Source organism: Schistocerca piceifrons, chromosome 6 (genome assembly GCF_021461385.2).
Source record: "Schistocerca piceifrons isolate TAMUIC-IGC-003096 chromosome 6, iqSchPice1.1, whole genome shotgun sequence".
Lineage (NCBI taxonomy): Eukaryota > Metazoa > Arthropoda > Insecta > Orthoptera > Acrididae > Schistocerca > Schistocerca piceifrons.
This window is the reverse complement of record NC_060143.1, coordinates 296,550,889-296,574,141: the sequence shown is the minus strand read 5'-3', so window position 1 is coordinate 296,574,141 and position 23,253 is coordinate 296,550,889. Positions and strand designations below refer to the sequence as shown.

Here is a 23,253-nt window from a genome sequence, read left to right as displayed (position 1 = left end):
TCTAATAATCACACAACCCTAGCTTATGCTCTCATAAAACATGGAGCACTGTTGATGCTGTGCAGTAACAGATGTTTATTACACACCATTTATGTTAGTTTCTTTGCTTTCTTTACTCAGTGTAGTTGCAAATGCTTGCCACATTTTGAGGAGTGTACATGAAATAGGTTTAGCACTGTATGAAATAAATGTGGAATTTTTCAGTTCTGAAGTGGAACTTTTAGAACATGAACATTTATCCATGAAATAAACTAGATGCTGCTTAATTTTATGTTCAAAAGTTGAATAATGTCAACTGTCAACCAAATCATCATTAAATTTGAAGCCAAATGAACAATCCTTTTCGAAAATTGAAAGTAATGTCTACAACAAAACAGGCAGCTGAAACAAAAATTATTAGCTACATTACACAAATACCAAAGTGAAATCAAAATTATTAGCTGCATTATGAAAACATGCTCAAACAAAGGTCAAAGATCAGTTTTGTTGGAAGAAGTTCTTTCATCAAAACAGTTCTCAAGATGATGGCAGCAAATGCTGTGGAAAAATGTTGCAATAACTAACCAACTGGAATATCATAGTTGATCTAAGCAATAAAATAATGTTGGGTGAAGAAAATTTGGTTGGATAAAAATCTTTTTTACTTGTGGACAGATTAAAAATTAATCCATTGTCCATAAGAACCATAAATTGTGTCTTTGTACTTTTTGAACCTATTTCCATGTTTATTTTTATTTAATTTATTTTACTTGTAATCAGTATACAGTATGGAATCTAATAAAATGCATGGAAGTCTATAATATTTATATTTTAATCAGTGTTGCTTAAAATAATGTTACAGGTCATATTAAGCAAAAACTTTGGTGTTTGTAAAATATGTCAGTTCCGAGAATAATGCTGCCATTCTCATTCTGAGAGAGGAGACAAGATTTCCAGATTTAATTTTACAGATGAGTGACAGGAAATAGAGGATGATAATAAATAACAAAAGCCAACATGTGCATCTATATGACAGACACATTGATTAGATTTATGTGTTTGAAAAACAATGTGATTCACTAGTAATTGTCACCTTGATATAATTTTATGTGATTTCCTTAAATCATTATTGATACCACAGTTCTTTATTTCAAGACAATTTCAGATTTTTTTTGTACAAAAATGCTCAAAAATATGAAAGTTATCTAGTGAAATAAAGTGTTTTTATTCAATGCAGTAAGAGAGGTGGTGTAATACCACACTTCTGAGACTGCTTGCAAAATAACACAAGAAAGAAGTACATAGAGACAAGAGGACAAGGAAGTTTCTCAAAATGGAGTTAAAGCACAAAACTACACATCTGTCTGCAACATAATGTCACTACATCTGTTGTTGTTATTAGTACTTGTTTCCATGTAAATCACGTCAATATGTATATTCTTGTTATGAAATTGTGGGATTAATTATATTTTGAAAGTATGGTAATTAGAAATGCATTGGAAGCACAATAGAAAAATGTGATAGTGTTCTGAAAGAAAAACATATATGCTCTAGTTATAACTACAGGGATAATAACATCTTGTAGAACAAAGAGGATGTTATACCATTCTCTCAGGACTTGTAATGACCCAAAGAAACGACAACACTACAAACTTTACTGTAGCATTCTCAAGAAGGTTATAAATAAATCTAAACGTATGTGCATAAAATCAGAAATTGAAAGCTCAGAAAATAAAATTAAATTATAAGGAATGTAATAAAGAGGGAAACTGGCAGGACAACAGGGAACATGTCTCAGGGAGAGATTAAAACAGGGGACAGTATCATAAAGAAACCTGAGTTGGTTGCAGAAATATTTAATAACCACTTTTTGAGAGTGGCAGAGAAGACAGGCTGTAATGGTTCTATGGAAGAATCATTGTCCCTCCTACAGAAAGCTATTAGCAACAGAATCCCACAGTTATCCTTACCTCCAGTTACTGTAAGCGAAGTCATAAGAGTAATTAGATCATTAAAAAATACAAATTCTGCTGGTGTGGGCAATATTTCTAGTAAAATACTGAAACACTGTTATAAATTTGTTAGTCCTGTCTTATGCAACATATACAATGCATCCCTACAAGATGGGATTGTCCCTGACAGATTAAAGTTGGCTGTAGTGATTCCTCTCTTTAAAAAAGGTGATAAAAGCATTGTTACAAATTATCGCCCAATATCCCTATTAACTACCTTCTCGAAAATTCTAGAAAAACTCATGCACAGGAGGAGTGTAGACCATTTCAACTTCCACAGTATCTTAAGCAAAAATCAGTTTGGTTTTCGTGCTGGTCTTTGTACTGAACAAGCAATATTCTCTTTCAACAACGAAGTTTTGGAAGCCATTAACAAAAAAATGTTTCCAGTGGGTATTTTTTGTGATCTTACGAAAGCCTTTGACTGTGTAAACCACCAAATTCTTTTGAAAAAGGCAGAATACTATGGTTTAGGTGGTACTGTTGGCTTGTGGCTACAATCATATCTACAGGATCGGAAGCAGACTGTAATGCTAAATGGCTCTTCTGGAGAACCTGCCTCGTCTGAATGGGGCACGATAATGTGTGGTGTGCCTCAAGGCTCCGTTTTGGGCCCACTGCTTTTCCTCATCTTTATTAATGATCTTCCTCTTTGTTCAGAGACAAACAGCAAATTTACCCTGTTTGCCGATGATACCACAATTCTAATTGACGATTTGATTGATCATGATCTTGAACAAACTACAAATACTGTTTTTAATGACATCTTAAATTGGATCTCCTCAAATGGTCTCTCACTCAATGCAGATAAAACTCATTATATGAGGTTCCATACATCACAAAGTAATCCTGATGAAATTAATATAAAATGTAGAGATCAACCAATACAGAAAGTTTTAAGATACAAAATTCATGGGTGCTTACATAGACAGTAAATGTAATTGGTCAGTTCACATTCTTCATCTATGTAAAAAACTTAGCTCGGCAACATTTGCATTACGGGTTATTTCTTCAGTGGCTGAAGTTGACACCATTAAGGTTGCCTACTTTGGCTACTTCCACTCATTGATGTCATATGCTATCATATTCTGGGGGAACCAATCACTTGCAAAAAAAGTTTTCACCATCCAAAAAAAGCAATCAGAATAATGTGTGGGGTCCAGCAAAGACACTCTTGCAGGCACTTGTTTCGGAAGATAGGTATCCTAACAACTGCCTCACAGTATATTTTTTCCTTGCTGACATTTGTGTGCAAAAATTATTCTATCTACCAAGACAACAGTAAATTCCATGGTTATAACACCAGAAACAAAAACAATCTACATTTCGAAATGAAACGTCTCACTCTGGTACAAAAAGGAGTTTACTACTCCAGCATTAAGCTGTTCAATGCTCTACCACTACATATCAAATGTGTTCATACAGAACTGCCAAAATTTAAACGAGTTCTCAAAGATTACCTGACAGAGAAATCTTATTATAATGTGGATGAATATCTGAAAGAAAATGTATGCCATCACTAAACGTATTGTGTCTAGAAGTAGTTCAATTGATTTTATTGTGCATTTGGGCATTAGCACACTTTTTGTAACAACAAATTGGTTGTACCTGTATTTACTCTTTTAGGCCTAATATCTGATTTAACTTTGTGCTCTTATCTTTAACCTTTATATGAAACTCCTTTTTCTGTTAAATGGTTGTTATGTTATGTAGCTGACATTGTATCTGTTACTGTATTTATAGTATGTCTTACTTAAACTATGTACAATTTGGCATTGAATTGCCCTTGTATTTATTGTAAGTTTGAATTGAAACCTGTACAATTTGAGACATTCCATTTCCTTGTGATTGACTCACTAACTGGATCTATGGAACAAGAAATAAATAAATAAATAAATAAATAAACAATTCGAAACAGTGAAAAAAATCTATAGAAAACAAAGAAACATGAATCATGAACTGCAATAAGTGAAATTCAAAGATATTCAGCGTGGACTGTAAGCTGTCTTTTACTTCCTTTCTGATCATTTATGTGAAGTATGTTTTGAGAATTTGTCAGCTTCTTATACCTATTTATACTCTGTTAATGTCCTCACCTCCAGTAGAACAAATTCTATTTTCCAAATAACTAGCATCTTATCTTATTATATATGATTATTTAAGATACTTCTATAAAGGTAAAAATTATGTTTCTTATTCTGGTGCTGTAAAATAGAGTACATATACCATTTTATAAATTCATTTACAGCATAACCATCAATATATGTAACATTTGTGAAAATATAATTATCTGCTGTAGCACATACATTAGTTGTTTCATTTCTTTTACAGTCCAGCAGGCCAATACAATGAAGTTCCCCATGAAGAATTTAACAAATATGGCAACAATGTGCCAGCAAATTATTACAACAATGGCCAGTATCAGATGCCATCCCTTCAGAACAACTGGCAAGGACAGCAACAGCCCAATGCCATAAGTATGTTCTGAACATTTAGTAGTTTCCTATTGTAGTTTCCTATTTTTGCGAGGTGCACTGCACACTTTTATGACAAGTTTTGAAATGTGTTTTCCAAAAAAAGCTTGTGATAGTTTTATATAACATTCCATGTGGGGAAAAAATATGTCTAAAAACACAGATTCTGTAACTTACCAAACGAAAGTGTTGGTAGCCGGCCAAAGTGGCCGTGCGGTTAAAGGCGCTGCAGTCTGGAACCGCAAGATCACTACGGTCACAGGTTCGAATCCTGCCTCGGGCATGGATGTTTGTGATGTCCTTAGGTTAGTTAGGTTTAACTAGTTCTGAGTTCTAGGGGACTAATGACCTCAGCAGTTGAGTCCCATAGTGCTCAGAGCCATTTGAAAGTGTTGGTATGTTGATAGAGACAAAAAACACACGTACACACACACAAATTTCAAGCTTTTGCAACCCACAGTTGCTTCATCAGGAAAGAGGGAAGGAGAGGGAAAGGTGAAAGGATGTGGGTTTTAAGAGAGAGGGTAAGGAGTCATTCCAATTCCAGGAGCGGAAAGACTTACCTTAGGGGGAAAAAAGGACAGGTATACACACACACACACACACACACACACACACACACACATATCCATCCGCACATATACAGACACAAGCAGACAGTGGAGGGGGCTTGTACCCCTTGTTGTTTTGTGTGGAACTATCACAGCACAGCCCTACATTGCACCTTCTTGCTTCCCACTGTTGAAGAGCAAGTCAGGGTTGGCAATTACATCTTTCAACACGATCAAGCACCTGTTCATAATGCACGGCTTGCAGTGGAGTGGTTAGACGACCATAACATCCCTGTAATGGACTGGCCTGCACAGGGTCCTGACCTGAATACTATAGAACACCTTTGAGATGTTTTGGAACACCAACTTCATGCCAGGCCTCACTGATCGACATCAATACCTATCCTCAGTGCAGCACTCTGTGAATAATGAGCTGCCATTCCACAAGAAACCTTCCAGCACCTGATTGAACGTACTGCCTGTGAGAATGAAAGTTGTCATCAAGGCTATGGGTGGGCCCACACCATATTGAATTCCAGTATTACCGATGTAGGCCACCAGGTTTCCAGATACTTTTGATCACGTAGTGTAGCTTGAATGCTGAGGATGAACATAGGCCACTTTAGAAAGTATGGAGTACAATACTTTTATTGCTTCGGAGAATAAAATGTGAATATGTAACAATGCTTACTCTTTGACTTTTTGTCTGTATATGTAATATAGACACCTATATTACGGTGGTGTCAAGATGAGACAGGTACAAATAACAAAATTTCACCACTGAGAAAGGGTCAGGAGAAAACACAACATTGGTGCTTCTGTTGAGCCAGACACCAGACCTCAGCAGAAATGCAGTAGGCAGAGCTGCTAGACAGGGTCATGTCACCTTTGTTAATGAAGAAAGAAATGCTACTGCTAATGCAATGTGTGCCAAGAGCTTTTAAAAAGCAGTCCTATACTATAACAAACTTGTTAAGCAAATGTGGCAGAGTTAGAACCACTGACACATTTGTTATAGCAAGGCCTATGTGGTCATGACTAGTGATCCGGAGTAAACATTAGTCACTACTTTGCTCCATAAATACCACAGCATTTTAGCTTATAAGACAGTCAGTCACAACATTCACACTCAAGTGAAGTCTGACCCAAGTCTGTTGTAGATTTCCTGCAAGTTATTGAGCAAATGACAGCTGCTAATGAGAGGGCAGCTAACTCACCATGATCACCAGTCTCAGAGTTTAACACCATGGTCTGCCACTGTCACAGATGGGTAGGCCTGGGGTTCTTCCTATCATCCCAAGCCAGGACATCAGCATCCATGATACTTTGGTGAATGAGCTGGGGCCTACATGAATGACAGGTCAGGATCATTGTACTACATAGCTACATGGCAACTGTAATTGTGGTTTGACAGCTGGAAAAGAACAGCTGTGAGCTGGAAGGGACAGAGCACCTCCCAAATCAATGTGTATAGGTCCAACACATGCACCACCTTCACTCAGTGCTACAGCATCATGATACAACCAGTGAGGGAGCCACTGCTGGCGGCAACCACTATAGCAGCAGCCGGCCAGGAGTGGTGTGGGCAGCGTCAGCTACTCTCAGTGGACTGAAGGCCATCTACGACAGGAATCCTTGATGAGCCTCTACAGCTGATGTCAAAAGTGATTCAAGACACTGATTGTAACATGTGGAAATAATTAACTAATCATGAAGCTTATTTCACTGCATGATACATCACCACCATCCTTCCAAGGAAAACCATCAAGAGCTACCAACCGTCACATTCCATCACCTTCCGTGAATTCACCAAGTTACAAAATACCCAGTCCAGAAAATCCATATGTGCAATATAGGAAGCAAGTTTAGAATTTAGCAACTTATCAACACTGAGGTCATTAGAGGCAGAGCCCACCTCTGTTGGACAAGGGCTGATGTGTAATTGACAAAGTTCTCTTTGCAAAAATAAACAAACAAATAAATAAATCTTTGCCTGATGTGATTTTGGAAAACCATAGAAAATTTAAATTTGCCTGGTTAGATGGTGATTTGGGCCTCTTATAGCTTGCTTACTTAACTACAGTGCTACATTACTTGGTTACATGTATATAACACTCAAGCTGGTTCATGTAATAAATATCAAAGTGCAGTATACTGTGAGCCTCGTGTTGATCTTAGTGAGGTGATGTTTCTTACTGAAACCTGACTAAAACACTTCTGTCATTTTTACTCATCATTTCTATTAACTCGCAAGTATGTTAGTAAAAGTTCACTTTAACTGAAAAACATGTATCATGGCACTTCTTGGCCATAATGTCCACTGAGTTATTGTAACCACATGCATTAGACATCATTATTTCTAATTATTTGCTTCAGTTTGCTGCTTTAATTATGATGAGCAGTGTGGACAGAAACACGTGATGATGTCTGCACTTTACTAAGTACCTCCTAATTGTTTACCAGCTTCCCTTTATTGTTCCATGTAGCAATAAAGAGCTCAGAAAAATAAAACTGTTGTAGGGAAGAAAAACAACTACCCATCTTCCAGAGGAGTCAGAAAGTATGAATAATATTCAGGAATGAAGCTGAAAATTTTTTAGATTTTAAAATTTGATGTTTATAAATAAAAATATCTTACATAATAATCCTGACATTAATGAGACATTTAACTCAAAATTTTTCTCTGCTGCTGAGAAGATACAAGCAAAGAAAGAATAACAAGTCATATAAATAGATTAAAAGAAATGAGGAACTGGAGAATACAACAGTAAATAAGAAGAAAAAAGGAAAAGGTGGAGACTAAAAGAACTTTGTTGTATTTAGACAGTGAAAAATATGACTGGGGGAGGGATAACACACACATGAATTATGTGGAGGTGTTTTCTGTATGAAATCACCCAGGTGGCTTTGGTGGTGCAACAACTACCTACAAGCCTCCTGTAGATTAAATGTGTTGTGAAATGGCCCAGATTTTTGACTACATGATCAACAACCAAGCACTGGAATCAGTCAGAATCGTCAAGTATTACAGAATTTTGAGATCAATTTAAAGTAGAATGACCACACAACTGTAGCCAAGATGGAGGCAGAGGAAGATTTATTGGATGGCTTCTAAGGAAGTGTAAGTCAGACATATAGAAGATCCCTTACAAACAATGCTGAGGGTTGTTTATTGGTCTGGTTGTATTAATTACAGAAATAGTGAAGACTGGAAGGTGAGCTGTACTGTTCACCACAGATTTATGTTATCAGAGCAAAAGAATTATGGATACACATCTATGTCTATACTCCGCAAACCACCACGAGGTGCATGCCAGTGGGTATGTCCCACTGTACCAGCTATTAGGATTTCTTCCTGTTCCATTCATGTACAGAGTGTGGGAAGAATGATTGTTGCTCAATGTGAGCAGTAATTATTGTAATCTTATCATCATGATCCCTATATGAGTGGCACATGGGAAGTTGTAGTATATTCCTAGAGTAATCATTTAAAAGCATTTCATGAACCTTTGTTAACAGACTGTCTCGGTATGTTTTACATCTATCTTCAAGAGTCTTAGAGTTCAGTTCCTTCAGTATCTCTGTGGCTCTCTCCCATGGATTAAACAAACCTGTGGCCATTCATGACGCCCTTCTCTGTATACTTTCAATATCACATGTTCATCCTATTTGGTATGGGTCCTACACTAATGAGCAATATTCTAGAACTGGTCACATGCATGATTTATAAGCAATCTCCTTTGTAGATTGATAGGACTTCCCCAGTATTCTACCAATAAACTGTAGATTACCACCTGTTTTACCCACAACTGAACCTATGTGATCATTCCATTTCACAATCCTACAAAGTATTTGTAGGAGTTGGTCGATTCCATCGGTGACTCATTGATATTGTAGGATGCTATTTTTTTCAGTTTGTGAAGTGCAAAATTATACATGTCTGAACATTTACAAGAAGTTTCCAGTCTCTGCACCTTGAAATATTATCAAGATCTGACTGAATATTTATGCAGCTTCTTTCAGATTGTGCTTCATTACAGATAACTACATTATCTTCAAAATGCATAATTTTACTGTTAAAATCGTCTACAAGGTCATTAATATACAATAAGAACTATAAGGTTCCCAGCACACTTCCCTGGCGCACACCTGAAGTTATTTCTACATCTGAAGATGACTCTCCATCCAAGATAACATTTCACTTGATACCCCATATGATCATACTTCTGACAATAATTTTAGGTACGGTACTGAGTGAAATGCATTCTGGAAATCAAGAAATACTGCATCTACCTGGCTGCCTTGATCTAAAGCTTTCAGTATGTTATGTGAGAAAATTGCGAGCTGGGTTTCATATGATCAGTGTTTTCAAAATCCATGCTGGTTGGCATTGAGAACATAATTCTCTTCAAGATACCTCATTATGTTTGATCTGAGAATATGTTCTAAGATTCTACAGCAATCAATGTCAAGGGTATTGGACAGTAGTCTTGTGGATCACTTCTATTACCTTTCTTGTAAATGCGTGTGGACCGGTGTCTTTTTCCAAGAAGCAGGCATGGTTTTTTGTTTGAGGGCTTTATGACAGATTATAATTAGAAGAGGAACTAACTCAGTGGCAAATTCAATTCAGAATCTGACAGGGATTCCATTGGGCCCTGGACATTTGTTCAATTTTATTGATTTCAGCTGTTTCTCATCACCACTGACACTAATGCTTATTTCATTCACCTTTTCAGTGGTACAAGGATAAAATAGGGGCAATTCTCCAGGGTTTTTCTTTGTAAAGGAACATTTGAAAATGGAGTTAAGCATTTCAACTTTTGCTCTGCTACCCTCAATTTCAGTTCCTGTCTCATTAGCTAGGAGCTGGACACTAACTATGGTGCCACTAACAGCCTTTACATATGACCAGAATTGCTTTGAGTCCTGTAAAAGATGATGTCACAATATTCTGCTACAGTAGTCACTGAAAGCTTCATGCATTGCCCTCCTGACAGCCAAATGTGTTTCTTTCAGTAACCCTCTATCAATAGCCCTACTCTTTATTTTACACCTATTATGCAGTAATCTCTGTTTCTTCAGAAGTTTCTCTACAGCGACTGTATACCACAGAGGTTTCCTCACTTTATTAACTGTTCTACTGAGCACATGTCTATCCAGTGAACGGTCAACTATTGGTTTAAACTTAATCCAGAGTTCCTCTAAAGCTTCTGCCCTGTGCTGAAAGTTTCAAGTTCGTCACGGAGATATGATACTATTGATTTTTGATCTAGTTTACTACGCATATATATCTTTCTGCTTCGTTTATCTGTCCTTTGTACTCTGGTAATCATTGTTGTCACAACCCCATCATACTTCCTGATACCAGTTTCAATGTGGACATCCTCAAAGAGTCAGGTATTTGTTGCCATTAGATACATTATATTTCCATCATGAGTGGGGTTCTTAACTATCTGTTGTAGGTAGTTTTCAGAGAAGGATGTTTTATCATGCCCACCACTAACAAAACTATGATTTTCCCGGTTAATTGATTGGATGATTTAAGTCTCCAATGTTTGCAGTATGATTGGGGAACTTACATGCAAGTGAACTGAGGTTTCCTGTGAAGTTTTTGATTACATCAGGAGATGAGTCTGGTGGGCTGTAGAAGGAACCAGTTATCATTTTATGCCCACCCCTTATACTGAGTCTGGCCCAATCTCACATGCAGCTTCAATTTCTACCTCGGTGAATCTGAGTTTCTAGTCAGCTGTGACAAATACACAACCTCCATTTACAATTCACCTATCCTTTTGATAAACACTTAAAATTTCCCCAAAAATCTCACTGCTATCTACTTCAGGTTTCAACCAGATTTATATACCTATTATTATGTGAGATTCACTGCTTTTCATGAAGGCTTCAAACTCTGGTACTTTGTTGTGAATGCTTCAGCAGTTTACCATTAGGATTTTCATACTCTCACTGTGGGAGGCGTCTCTTTTGATCTTACACTTGTACTTCTGGGTTTCCTACAGAATCATAGTCAGATACCTTAGTAGCAACCTCTGAGGGCACACTTGACCTATTTAGGGGAACCCTACAGTTCTCAACCTTATGGTGCAAGTCCAGGAATTCACAGCCTAGCTTGTCACAGAACCTTCAAAGTCTCTGGTTTAGTCCTTCCACACAACTCAGAACCAAGGAGCCACAATCAGTTCTGGGGACAATGCTGAAAATTGTGAGCTTTGAGAAGTTCCACACACAAGACTGATCTTCTCAATCTTCTATGCTAGTTGCTGGAATGACCCAAGAATGATCTCTGACTCCAGATCACAGGCATCATTTGTTCCAATGTGTGCCAAAATCTGCAGTCAGTTGCACCCTGTTCCCTCAGTGGCTACCACAGTAACCTCCTAAACATGCTGAATGAGCCCCTCAGGCACAAACACTGAGTGCACCTGTGTCATTTCCTGTCCCTTGCTGCCATTTCCAAGGGGAACTGTGATTCGCCATACATTTGAATTGCTGACAATTAATAGTTCCCTAACCTTTTGCATTTGCCACCTCCTGACACCAGTCAAAATATGATTCCCCGAACAGGTGAAGTGAGTACCATTGGCTCATTTTCAGTTGCAGTGAAAGACAGCACCTCAGACTTGTTGGTTGCGGATGCCCATCACATCCCAATATTCCATGTGCTCCACCTCCCATCTGTGTCAAATGTGGAGAGTACCATTCACCTTGCTTGCCAGACTGAGGTTTCTCAAGAAAGGAAGGAAAATCATGGAGTACAAGACCCTGGACTGACTGACCTAAACTGAGGCTAAGAGAAAATTTGAACGCCTGCATCCTGTGTGTATGACATCTACTTACGCCACTGCTACAACACTTCTGGCACCATCAGCTCTGCCAACCCAAGTCACCTCTTAGACCCAGAAGACTACACCTGCCCCCTTGATGGTGGGAGCATTTCCTTCCCTGTTGCTCCTGCACCACGTACTTTGGGAGCACCCCCCTCACCCCCCCCCCTCCCCCCCTCACCCTCCTCACCCTCCTCCCTCCCCCCTCCTCCCTCCCCCCCTCCCACCCCAACCATCAGGGACGTCCGTCCCCACTTCTAAACCAGAGAAACGTAAGTTTTCTTCAGCTACTCTCGCTAGGAAGGGGTCCCTCGGGTCACTCATTTCCCAGGTTTTTGCTAGTGGGAAAGATGACACCCGCCAGTGGCTGAAGAGCCCAAAAGCAGCTGGTCATAGGGCTTCACACTCATCCTCAGTCCCAGAGACTGAGTCAGTGAAGTCCTCCCCGCCAGATAAATCCAAGGAGCAGTGAGAGAAATAAAAAAAAGATAACCTCAAAGACCAAGTAAATTGTGGTGGCACTCACACCACCACTACCTACAAGCTCTGCATCTGAGGATGAGGTGGAGATTTTGGCATCCGCTGAGGATCTAGATCTCGCCAGACCCTCAGACAGAATGGATATATACTGCTCACGCAATAAGTCAGTGGCAGCAGGTAACTCTGAGGTGTAAACTGCCTCATTGAATGTTCCATGCCTTCCCAGTCTCACGATGTCATCCTCCAGTGGAACTGCAGCAGTTTTTTCCATTGCCCGGCTGAGCTACAGCAACTGTTAAGCTTTACACCTGCTTTCTGCATTGCCCTCCAGGAAACCTGGTTTCCGGTAATGCGGACCCCTGCCCTCCGTGGCTATAAGGGATATTACAGGAACCGTAGTGACTATAATCGAGTGTCAGGTGGAGTTTGCGTTTATGTCCTAAAGTCAGTCTGTAGTGAACATGTGCCCCTTCAAACCCCTTGAAGCTGTGGCTGTCAGAATCACGATGACACAGGAAATGACTGTCTGCAGTATATATCTTCCTCCAGATGGTGCAATACTCCTGAATGTATTAGCTACACTGATTGATCAACTCCCTAAACCTTTCCTACTTACGGGAGATTTTAATGCCCATAACCCCTGGTAGGGTGGTGCCATGCTTACTGGCCAAGGCAGAGACGTCGAAACTTTACTGTTGCAATTCTACCTCTGGGTCTTAAATAATGGGGCCGCCACACATTTCAGTGAGGCTCATAGTAGTTACTCAGCCATTGATTTATCAATTTGCAGCACAGGACTTCTCCCATTTATCCACTGGAGAGCATATGACGACCTGTGTGGTAGTGACCACTTCCCAATCTTCCTGTCACTGCCCCAGCATCAGGCCCATGGACACCTGCCCAGATTGGCTTTAAACAAGGTGGACTGGGAAACTTTCACCTCTGCTGTCACCGTTGAATCTCCCCCATATGGTAACATTGATGTGATGGTTGAGCAGGTGACTGCAACAATTGTTTCTGTGGCAGAAAACACGATCCCTCACTCTTTAGGGTGCCCGAGGCATAAGGCAGTCTCCTGGTGGTCACCGGAAGTCGCTGAAGCAATTAAGGAGTGTTGGCAAGTGCTACAGTGGCATAAGCGGCACCCTTCGCTGGAGCACCTCACAGCCTGTGTTCGTATCTTATCAGATGACTGTGGCAGGGGTGTTGGGAGAGATATGTCTCAACCATTGGATGCCATACATCACCTTCCCAAGTCTGGGCAAAGATCAAATGTCTTTTTGGGTACCAGACCCCAACAGGTGTGCCCAGTGTTACCATAAGTGGCGTATTATCTACCGATGCAAACGCTATTGGCAAGCACTTTGCTCGAGCCTCTGCATTGGAGAATTACCCCCCAGCCTTCTGTACACTCAAACAGCGGCCGTAAGGGAATGTCCTCTCATTCACTACATGCTGCAGTGAATTCTATAACGCCCCATTTACAGAGTGAGAGCTCCTCAGTGCCCTTGCACATTGCCCTGGCACAGCTTCTGGGCCTGATCAGATCCACAGCCAGGTTATTAAACATCTCTCATCTGACTACAAGCAACATATCCTCAACATCTTCAACTGGATCTGGTGCAATGGCATCTTTCCATCACAATGGCGGGAGAGGACCATCATTCCGCTGCTCAAACCTTGTAAAAACCCAATTGATGAGGCTAGCTATCGGCCCATCAGCCTCACAAAAGTTCTTTGTAAGCTGCTGGAACGTATGGTATGTCAGCAGTTGCGTTGGGTCCTGAAGTCTTGTGACTTTCTGGCTCCATGTCAGGGTGGCTTCCACCAGGGTTGGGCTACCACTGATAATCTTGTGTCCATTGAGTCTGCCATCTGAACAGCCTTTTCCAGATGCAACACCTGGTTGCTATCTTTTTTGAGTTACGTAAAGCATACGACATGACCTGGCAACATCATATCCTTGCCACATTGTATGAGCGGGGTCTCCGGGTCCCAATCACAATTTTTATCCAAAACTTCCTGTTGCTCTGTACTTTCTGTTTCCAAGTTGGTGCCTCCCATAGTTCCGTCCATATCCAGTAGAATGGAGTCCTGCAGGGCTCTGTATTAAGTGTCTATTTTTAGTGGCCATTAACGGTCTAGCAGCAGCTGTCAGGCCCTCCGTCTCACCTTCTCTGTATGCAGACAACTTCTGCATTTCATACTACTGCTCCAGTACTGGTGTTGCTGAGCGGCACCTACAGGGAGCCATCCACAAGGTGCAGTCATGGGCTCTAGCCCACGGCTTCCAGTTTTCAGCTGCAAAGTTGCGTGTCATGCACTTCTGTCAGCATTGTGCCATTCATCCAGAACCAGTACTTTACCTTAATGATGATTCACTCACTGTAGTGGAGACGTATCAATTCTTAGGACTGGTTTTTGATGCTCAATTGACTTGGCTCCCTCATCTTTGTCAGCTTAAGCATAAGTGCTGGCAGCACCTGAATGCCCTCTGTTGCCTGAGCAACACCAATTGGGGTGCAGATCTACAGAGCCCTTGTTCAATCCCAAATTGACTATGGAAGTATGGTATATGGTTTGGCAGCACCTTCAGCTTTGCATTTACTCAACCCTGTGCACCACCGCGGGGTTTGACTAGTGACGGGAGCTCTTAGGATGAGTCCGGTGACCAGCATACTGGTGGAAGCTGGTGTCCCTCCATTGCAGATCAGACATACACAACTGCTTGCCAGTTATGCAGCACACATTCACAGTTCTCCTGAGCATCTGAATTACCATCTCCTTTTCCTGCCTATGGCAGGCCATCACCCGCATCAGTGGCCCGGGTCGGGGCTAATGATTGTGGTTCGTGTGCGGGCCCTTCTCTCCGAACTGGAGTCCTTCCCTTTACCACCTCTACTTGCTGTCCATTCACGTATGCCTCCATGGAGTACACCTCGGCCACAGCTCCGTCTGGACATTTCATGTGGCCCTAACGACTTCATTAAGCCTGCGGCTCTCCGCTATCACTTCCTCTCGATTCTTGACGTGTTCTGGGACTGTGAATTGGTTTACACCAATGGCTTGATGGCTGATGGTCACGTTGTCTTTACCTACATGCATGGTGGCCATATTGAACAGTATTTCTTTCCTGATGGCTGCAGTGTATTCACTGCAGAGCTGGTGGCCATTTCTCGTGCATTTCAGTATCTCCTTTCATGCCCTGGGGAGTCTTTTCTTTCATGCACTGTCTCCTTGAGCAGCCTGAAAACTATCGACCAGTGCTACCCTTGCCATCCTTTGCTAGCATCCATCCAGGAGTCCATCAGTGCCCTGGAATGGTCCAGTCATTCAGTGGTGTTCGTCTAGACCCCTGGTCATGTCAGAATCCCAGGAAATGAACATGCTGACAGGCTGGCCAAACAGGCTACACAGAAACCACTTCTGAAGATGGACATCCCTGCAACTGACCTGTGTTTGTTATTATGCAGCACAGTTTTTCAGCTTTGAAAGACAGAATGGCAAAATCTCAGCATGCATAACAAACTGTGAGCCATTAAGGGTACCAAGAATGTGTGGAAGTCCTCGATGAGGGCATCTCACAGGGATTCTGTGGTTCTCTGCAGGCACTGCATTGGCCATTCATGGGCAACCCACAGCTACCTCCTGCACCATGAAGACCCACCTCAGTGTCGGTGCGGCACCCAGTTGACAGTTGCCCATATTCTTCTGCTATGTCCTTATTTGGCTGCCTTTCAACTTCATCTTCGGTTGCTGGACTCGTCATCATTGATTTTAGCAGACAATGCCTCTTTGGCTGATTTAGTTTTACGTTTCACCCATGAGGGTGGGTGTTATCATTTGATCTGAGTTTTAGCCCCTGTCCTTTGTCCCTCTGTGTCCTCCACCCTAGTGCTTTTAGGTTGAAGGTTTTAATGTGTTGCAGGGTGTTGTTCTCTTGTACTTTTTTGTTCCTTTTAGTGTTTGTTGCCTTTCCTTCGTTCTTGTGGTCTTTCCTTTCTTTCTGTTTTGTCTTATATATGTCTAGCCTATATAATCTCACACTTGTGGCATTGTTTTATTAGGAACAAGGGACTGATAACCTCATAGTTTGGTCCCTTCCTCTCTCTTTCAAACCAACCAACCAACCTGTCTCCAGTATAAGTGTAACAGGTACACAACACTGATTCGCGGCAGCTGTCAAATGTTTGACTGTAGTCAGGATGATTTCCAACTGCTGACAGACATCAACCAACTCATCCCTTGCTTGAGAACAGCATTCACAGTGGGGCTGGTGTTCTGGCTGGTGCAATGTATTACAAGACAGTGAACAAATATCTTTAAATTAAGCCCACTCATTATTTTCTAAATGTTGAGCTAAAAAATTGCTAATTCCCTATAAGAAATGAAGCAGATACACAAAAATGAGATTTCAATTAAGGCAAAAAAAAAAAAAAAAAAAAAAAAAAAAAAAAAAAAAAAAAAAGGTAAAAATTAGTAGTTTCCAGAAAGTTTTTGATATTAATTATAGTTGTTAGCAAACTTGAAAACAAAGTTATTTTATGATAAATGTAGATGATATATAGGGCTACTCTTCTTTAAGGGAAAATCAGTTGTCACACAATATGTTTGTTAGAAAATCTGCTACAGTAACCAAATCACAAATGTCGATTTCCTACAAATTTCATGTAGATTATGCAAAGAACAATGGTAGATTCCAAAAATTCTCAAGAACATACATTTATTTGTGTTGATATATGATGGAATTCATGGGTGATCTATTCTTTAGCTGAACTATAATCTGCAAACGCTGATTTTCAACAAAATAAATTATGTACCCAAAACACTCATACCAGTAACTTACGAAGATATAATTTTGTAAGCATCCAAAAATTGTCAAACTAACCTATTTTTCACAGAATTGTGGAATGAAATAAGAGAACAATTGTTTTGAACAGAGATAGGCCTACTGTTCTGAATTTTTTTAAAAAGAGGAACATTTGGTTTAGACCTACAATTGGTGATAACAGTACTAGTGTATCATGGCACTCATTAATGTTTGAATTTCACAGTATATCACAATACAAATGGGTACTGATATGATCTATGAAAGATTATGCAGAAGCGTTGTGAACAGTGAACAGTGCAAATTTAGAACTTTAAATCAGCACACGATCTCATACACATGGTCTCACACAAAGGAAAATTCCTATATCTGGCTGTTATAAATAAATAAATATGCATATTGCATGGAGTTTTCACTTAGTTGAATCTGTGCACACATTTACACTGGCTTGCCAAAGAAGACCAATACAGCATAAGTTTACCTTGATCAAAACTGCTAAAATATGCAGCACCAACAAAGCATGTCTTCTGCCTCTTGCAGCTAACACTGCAGTTGACATATTCATGCACTCGACATATTCCAGTGAGACATGCTACAATGTCACAAAGAATCTTACTTCGAAGCCATTATTCCAGTAAGAGCCAGGAAATCTGTTACTTCCTCCAACATACATCTTACTTAATGACAACCATGGTATAGTGACAGAAATTTGGATCCATGCAGGAGGATATTGAGTCATTGTTTTCTTCTTCAAGATCTTGCCAATGGTTTGAAAGCAGAATTTCTTTCTAACTATAAGAGTACATTAGAACTCTGCAAGTAGGAACTATTTTTCCAACACTTCTAAAATTGCTTTAGTCCATCCTGTGATAATATTTGTGCTGTTGACTCTTCTCTCTCTCTCTCTCTCTCTCTCTCTCTCTCTCTCTCTCTCTCTCTCTCTCTCCCCCTTTCCTCTTGCAATGCCTGATTTTCTCCATTCTTATTTCTTGTTATCTTTGTTTACTGTATTTCTAACTGAAAAGAATCCACTTTGATTGGTCTTCTTTTGCAGTTCTTTCTTGAATCAGAAAAAAATGCGATTATACATTTGATATGTATTATATCAAACTTGATATTTCAAATATATTTGGTGTTTCTCTTTCAGGTACAAAAACTATTAAATATCAAGCATACAGACTATGTCCATGAGAGAAATATGATTCTCTTAAATTCTGTCAACACCAATGGAATGTTTCCAATTGTGATTTATTTATAGTTACAATATATAAAAATATATACAAATCTTACCTCTCCATAAGGCGGAGCGGTAATTCATAGTATGCATCCTGCCTGGCCTTCTTATTTTCAGTTAATATTTCTGCTTCTTTGTTGTTTACAAGTATATCATTAGTATTGTTGTTATTGTTTGTTACATTAATGGCCACTTTTTCTCACTATTTCTGCACATACACATTAATATAGGTATCAGCATTAACTGAGCATACTAACTGTGTCAGTTATTATATGTTTGTCATCTTTAATCCTGTTGAGAGGAATTTCCAGGAGTTTCTGAAATGTTTTTGTTTCATGTATGCATCAGCTTTTTGTATATTGACTGATAAATGTGTATTCACAAAACACATATTGGTTATCAACATTGTTCTGACAAGTTAAAAATAGAACTGAAATACAAAATGAAAATAAATGTTCTAATGTAAATTAATTTTTCCATTTCAGATCCAAACATGGTGCACACTCCAGATGAAGTACCTCCTGTAGGACAGTCTAGGATGTCTGCTGAAGGCCCACAAAGTTATGGAACTGGGCCTGTGCCTCCAGATTATTTTTATGAGGAAAGCCAGGAGGGGTCAGCTGTACATGGGACTGCAAGAGGACAACACACTCATTCTGCACCACAAGGAGAGAGAGAGAGCATTGTTGACAGTGCATCTCTGATGCAGGTAAAATTCAACATAGTTGGTATCATAATACACATCAATTATGTTAAAAGTTTTGTTTTTTGAACAGTTTTATATAATAAATTCACTGACATTTAAATATCTCTGTCTTACCAAACATGGATTGTTTTTGAGTTCTTTGCTGCGATGGAAATATTATCATCATTTTTAAGCATTATTCTGTAGTCTTTTAATAAACCAATGTGGTTTTCTTTTCTATGAAAACTTGTCATTCCAAAATAACCAAACAGGTAATGGAGGACTGTTTAAATTAATGGCAAGAAGCATTTCTACTGAAGTAAATGAAATCAGTGGAGAAAAATTACTACTGTATACCATGAGGGAACAGGGTGCAACCAACTGCAGATTGTGGTGAATATTGGAACAAGTGATGCCTGTCGTCTGGACTTGGAGGTCATTCTTGGGTAATTTCAGTGACTGGCAGAGAAGGTTGAGAAGATCAGCCTTGTGTGCAGAGTTTCAACAAAGCTCATAGTTCACAGTATTGTTCCCAGAACAGATCATGTCCCTTTGGCTCTGAGGCGAGTGGAAGGAATGAACCAGAATCTTCGAAGGTGCTGTGACAAGCTAGGCTGCAACTTCCTGGACTTGCACCATAGGGTTGAAAACTGTAGGGTTCCCCTAAATAGGTCAGGTGTGCCCTACATATCAGATGCTGCTACTCAGGTAGCTGACTGTGTGTGGGGTGCACACATTGGTGTTTTAGATTAGGTAACTCTCCATCCGATCCAGATGATGATAGCTGCAGGAAACCCAGAAGTACCAGTGTAAGATCGTAAGAAATGCCTCCCACAGGTGAGAGTATTAAAATCCTCATGGTAAACTGCCAAAGCATTTGCAACAAAGTGCCAGAGTTTGAAGAGCTCATGAAAAGCAATGAAGCTCAAATGATACTAGGTACAGAAATCTGGTTGAAACCTGGAATAGATAGCAGTGAGATTTTTGGGGAAAATTTAAGTGTTTATCGAAAGGATAGGCAAATTGAAAATGGAGGTGGTGTATTTCTCACAGTAGACAAGAAACTCAAATTCACTGAGGTAGAAATTGAAGCTGCATGTGAGATTGTTTGGACAAGACTCAGTGTAAGGGGTGGGCATAAAATGTTAATTCGATTCTTCTATCATCCATCAGACTCATCTTGTGAGGTGACCAAATACTTCAGAGAAAACCTCAGTTCACTAGTACATAATTCCCCCAATCATACTGTAATCATTGGCGGAGACTTTAATCATCCAACAAGCAACTGGGAAAATTAAAGTTTTGTTAGTTGTGGGCATGATAAAACAGCCTGAGAAACTTTACTAAATGCCTTCTCTGAAAACTACCTATAACAGATAGTTAGGAACCCCACTTATGATGGAAATATATTGCCTCTACTGGCAACAAATAGACCTGAGGATGTCCACATCGAAACTGTTATCAGTGACCATGATGTGGTTGTTGCAACAATGATTACCAATGTACAAAGGACAGATAAACCAAACAGAAAGATATATATTCAGTAAACTAGATTAAAAATCAGTAGTATCATATCTCAGGGAGGAACTTGAAAATTTCAGCACAGGGCAGGAGCATGTAGAGGAACTCTGGCTCAAATTAAATTTCTGACCATGCACTGGATAAATATGTACCATTTAGAACAGTTCATAATGCTATACAGTCGCATGGGAGTGGAAGTGATCTAGAAAAACTACTGGCCAATGTTCTTGACATTGATTTGCTGTAGAATCTTAAAACATATTCTCAGCTCAAATACAATGAGGTATCTTGAAGAGAATGACCTTCTCAGTGCCAACCAGCATGGATTTGGAAACATCGATCATGTGAAACCCAACTCGCACTTTTCCCACATGACATACTGAAAGCTTTGGACCAAGGCAACCAGGTAGATGCAGTATGTCTTGATTTCTGAAAAGCATTTGACTCAGTACCACACCTACACTTATTGTTAAAATTATGATCATATGGGTATTAAGTGAAATTTGTGACTGGACTGAGGAACTTTTGGTAGCAGGGACACAGCATGTTATTTTGGATGGAGAGTCATCATCAGATGTAGAAGGAACTTTGGGTGTGCCCCAGAGAAGTGTGTTGGGGCCATTGCTGTTCATATTTTATATTAATGACCTTGGAGACAATATTAATAGTAAAAACAGGCTTTTGCATGTGATACAGTTGTCTGTAATGAAGTGCTACCTGAAATAAGCTGCATAAATATTCAGTCACATCTTCATAAGATACCAGCAAGGTGCAGAGATTGGCAACTTGCTCTAAATATTCAGAAGTATAAAGTTTCCTGCTTCACAAAAAGAAAATAGTGGTATCTTATGACTGTAACATTAATGAGTCTTTGTTGGAATCAGCCAACTTGTACAAATTCCTGGGTGTAATGCATTGTAGGGATATGAAATTGAATAATCACATAGGTTCAGTTGTGGGCAAAGCAGGTGGTAGACTTCACATTATAGGTAGAATACTGGGGAAGTGCAGTCAGTCCACAAAGGAGATTGCTTTCAAATCAGTCATGTGACCGATTCCAGAATATTGCTCACGTGTGTGGGACTTGCACCAAGTAGGACTGACAGGGGCTATTGAATCTATGCAGAGAAGAGCAGCACAAATCGTCACAGGTTTGTTTAATCTGTGGAAGAGTGTCACAGAGATACTAAAAGAACTGAACTTGTAGACTCTTGAAGACAGACGTAAATTATCCTAAGAAAGTCTATTAACCTTCATGCAGGCATGTCAGCACTCAGTGTGTGCCAAATTTATATAATTGGTGTGGTTATCATTTTGGCAACAATGGAGACCTTCGATACTTGACGTATTTCTTCATTACTGTTCTGACAACTGTTATGTGCAGTGCAGTAATTGTCAATGTTAAAGAATTTGTTTAACGGAGAATTTAGTGTAATGCTGGCCCTTCTGGTGCACTCATTGCATCATGCGATTGGCCATGTAAGTATTTTTTTTACATCTTTGAACATAGTGGTTTTTTACTTACAATGTTCCTCTGGCCTGTGTTCAATACAAATTTTTATTTTAGGGCAAGAAAGCATTTAACTAATGAGGAACTCAAATGGCTCTTGAATGAAGATTCAGATTTTACAAAAGATGTAGACACTATATCAGATGATGATACTGATGAAGAAGTGGAGGTAACTACTTGTAGTGACCATGACACTGAAAGTGAACAAGAGTATGAGTCAGATGAACTTGAAGACAATAATTGTCAGCCAGGCTCTATTGGGTATTGGTTTGTGGGAAGAGACAAAACTTCTACATAGAGGAAAAGTACTAACTCTGCCACAAGCAAAGCGAGAAGGAAAAATATTGTAAAAATTTTTCCTGGACCCAAGGCTATTTCCAGGCATGTAACAACCAACATTTCTGGATTACTCAAGATAATTAACATGAAAATGATTGATACTGTTGGGAAATATACAAACAAATATATTCAGTTAACCAGAATTTTCTGTTTGTCAGAGAGAAAGAGACAAAAAAGAAATGATGAGAAGTGAAATACTGGCACTCCTTGGTTTACTTTATGTCTTCAGAGTAGACAAGACTAACCACATGAATGTAATGGAACTGTGGAATACCGACGGATCAGGAATTAAAATTGGAAAAGTTTTGGTGAGCTATATGCAGTTTCTATTCTTGCTGCATTGTATTCATTTCGATGATAAAACCACAAGAGAAGAGCGGAGAAGAACTGATAAGTTGCCCACAGTGCATTTGATTCTAGATGAGTTTGTAACTAGTTGCAAAAGTATGTACAGCATCGGTGAGTTTGTAACTATTAATGAGAAACTTCAAGCATTTTGTGGTTGTTGTGGACTTGTGCAATATATCCCCAACAAGCATACCAAATATGACGTTAAGATATGTGCAATTTGTGGTGCAAAAACATTTTTTACAAGCAACCTTGAGGTATGTTGTGGAAAGCAGCCCGAAGTCTCAAATTAAGTGTTGGAAATAGTTCACAGACTTGAGTCATATAGAGGGATCCAACAGGAATGTAACTATGGACAACTGGTACACAAGTTGCCACTTGGCTATGTCACTATTAGGTAAAAGGCTTACATGTAATGGGACACTCAAAGAATAAAGAAGAAATTCC

General features: G+C 39.5%; 1 protein-coding gene across 1 annotated transcript in view; it reads left to right on the top strand.

Moving 5' to 3' along the window:
• The window catches only part of LOC124802718 (transcription factor mef2A-like), a 619,300-nt gene that overhangs the window by 510,623 nt on the left and 85,424 nt on the right, over positions 1-23,253 (top strand). The window contains exons 6-7 of the mRNA XM_047263686.1: positions 4,323-4,468; positions 18,889-19,112. Of these exons, the coding sequence (XP_047119642.1) occupies positions 4,323-4,468; positions 18,889-19,112 (370 nt within the window). The remainder of the gene's footprint in view (positions 1-4,322; positions 4,469-18,888; positions 19,113-23,253) is intronic.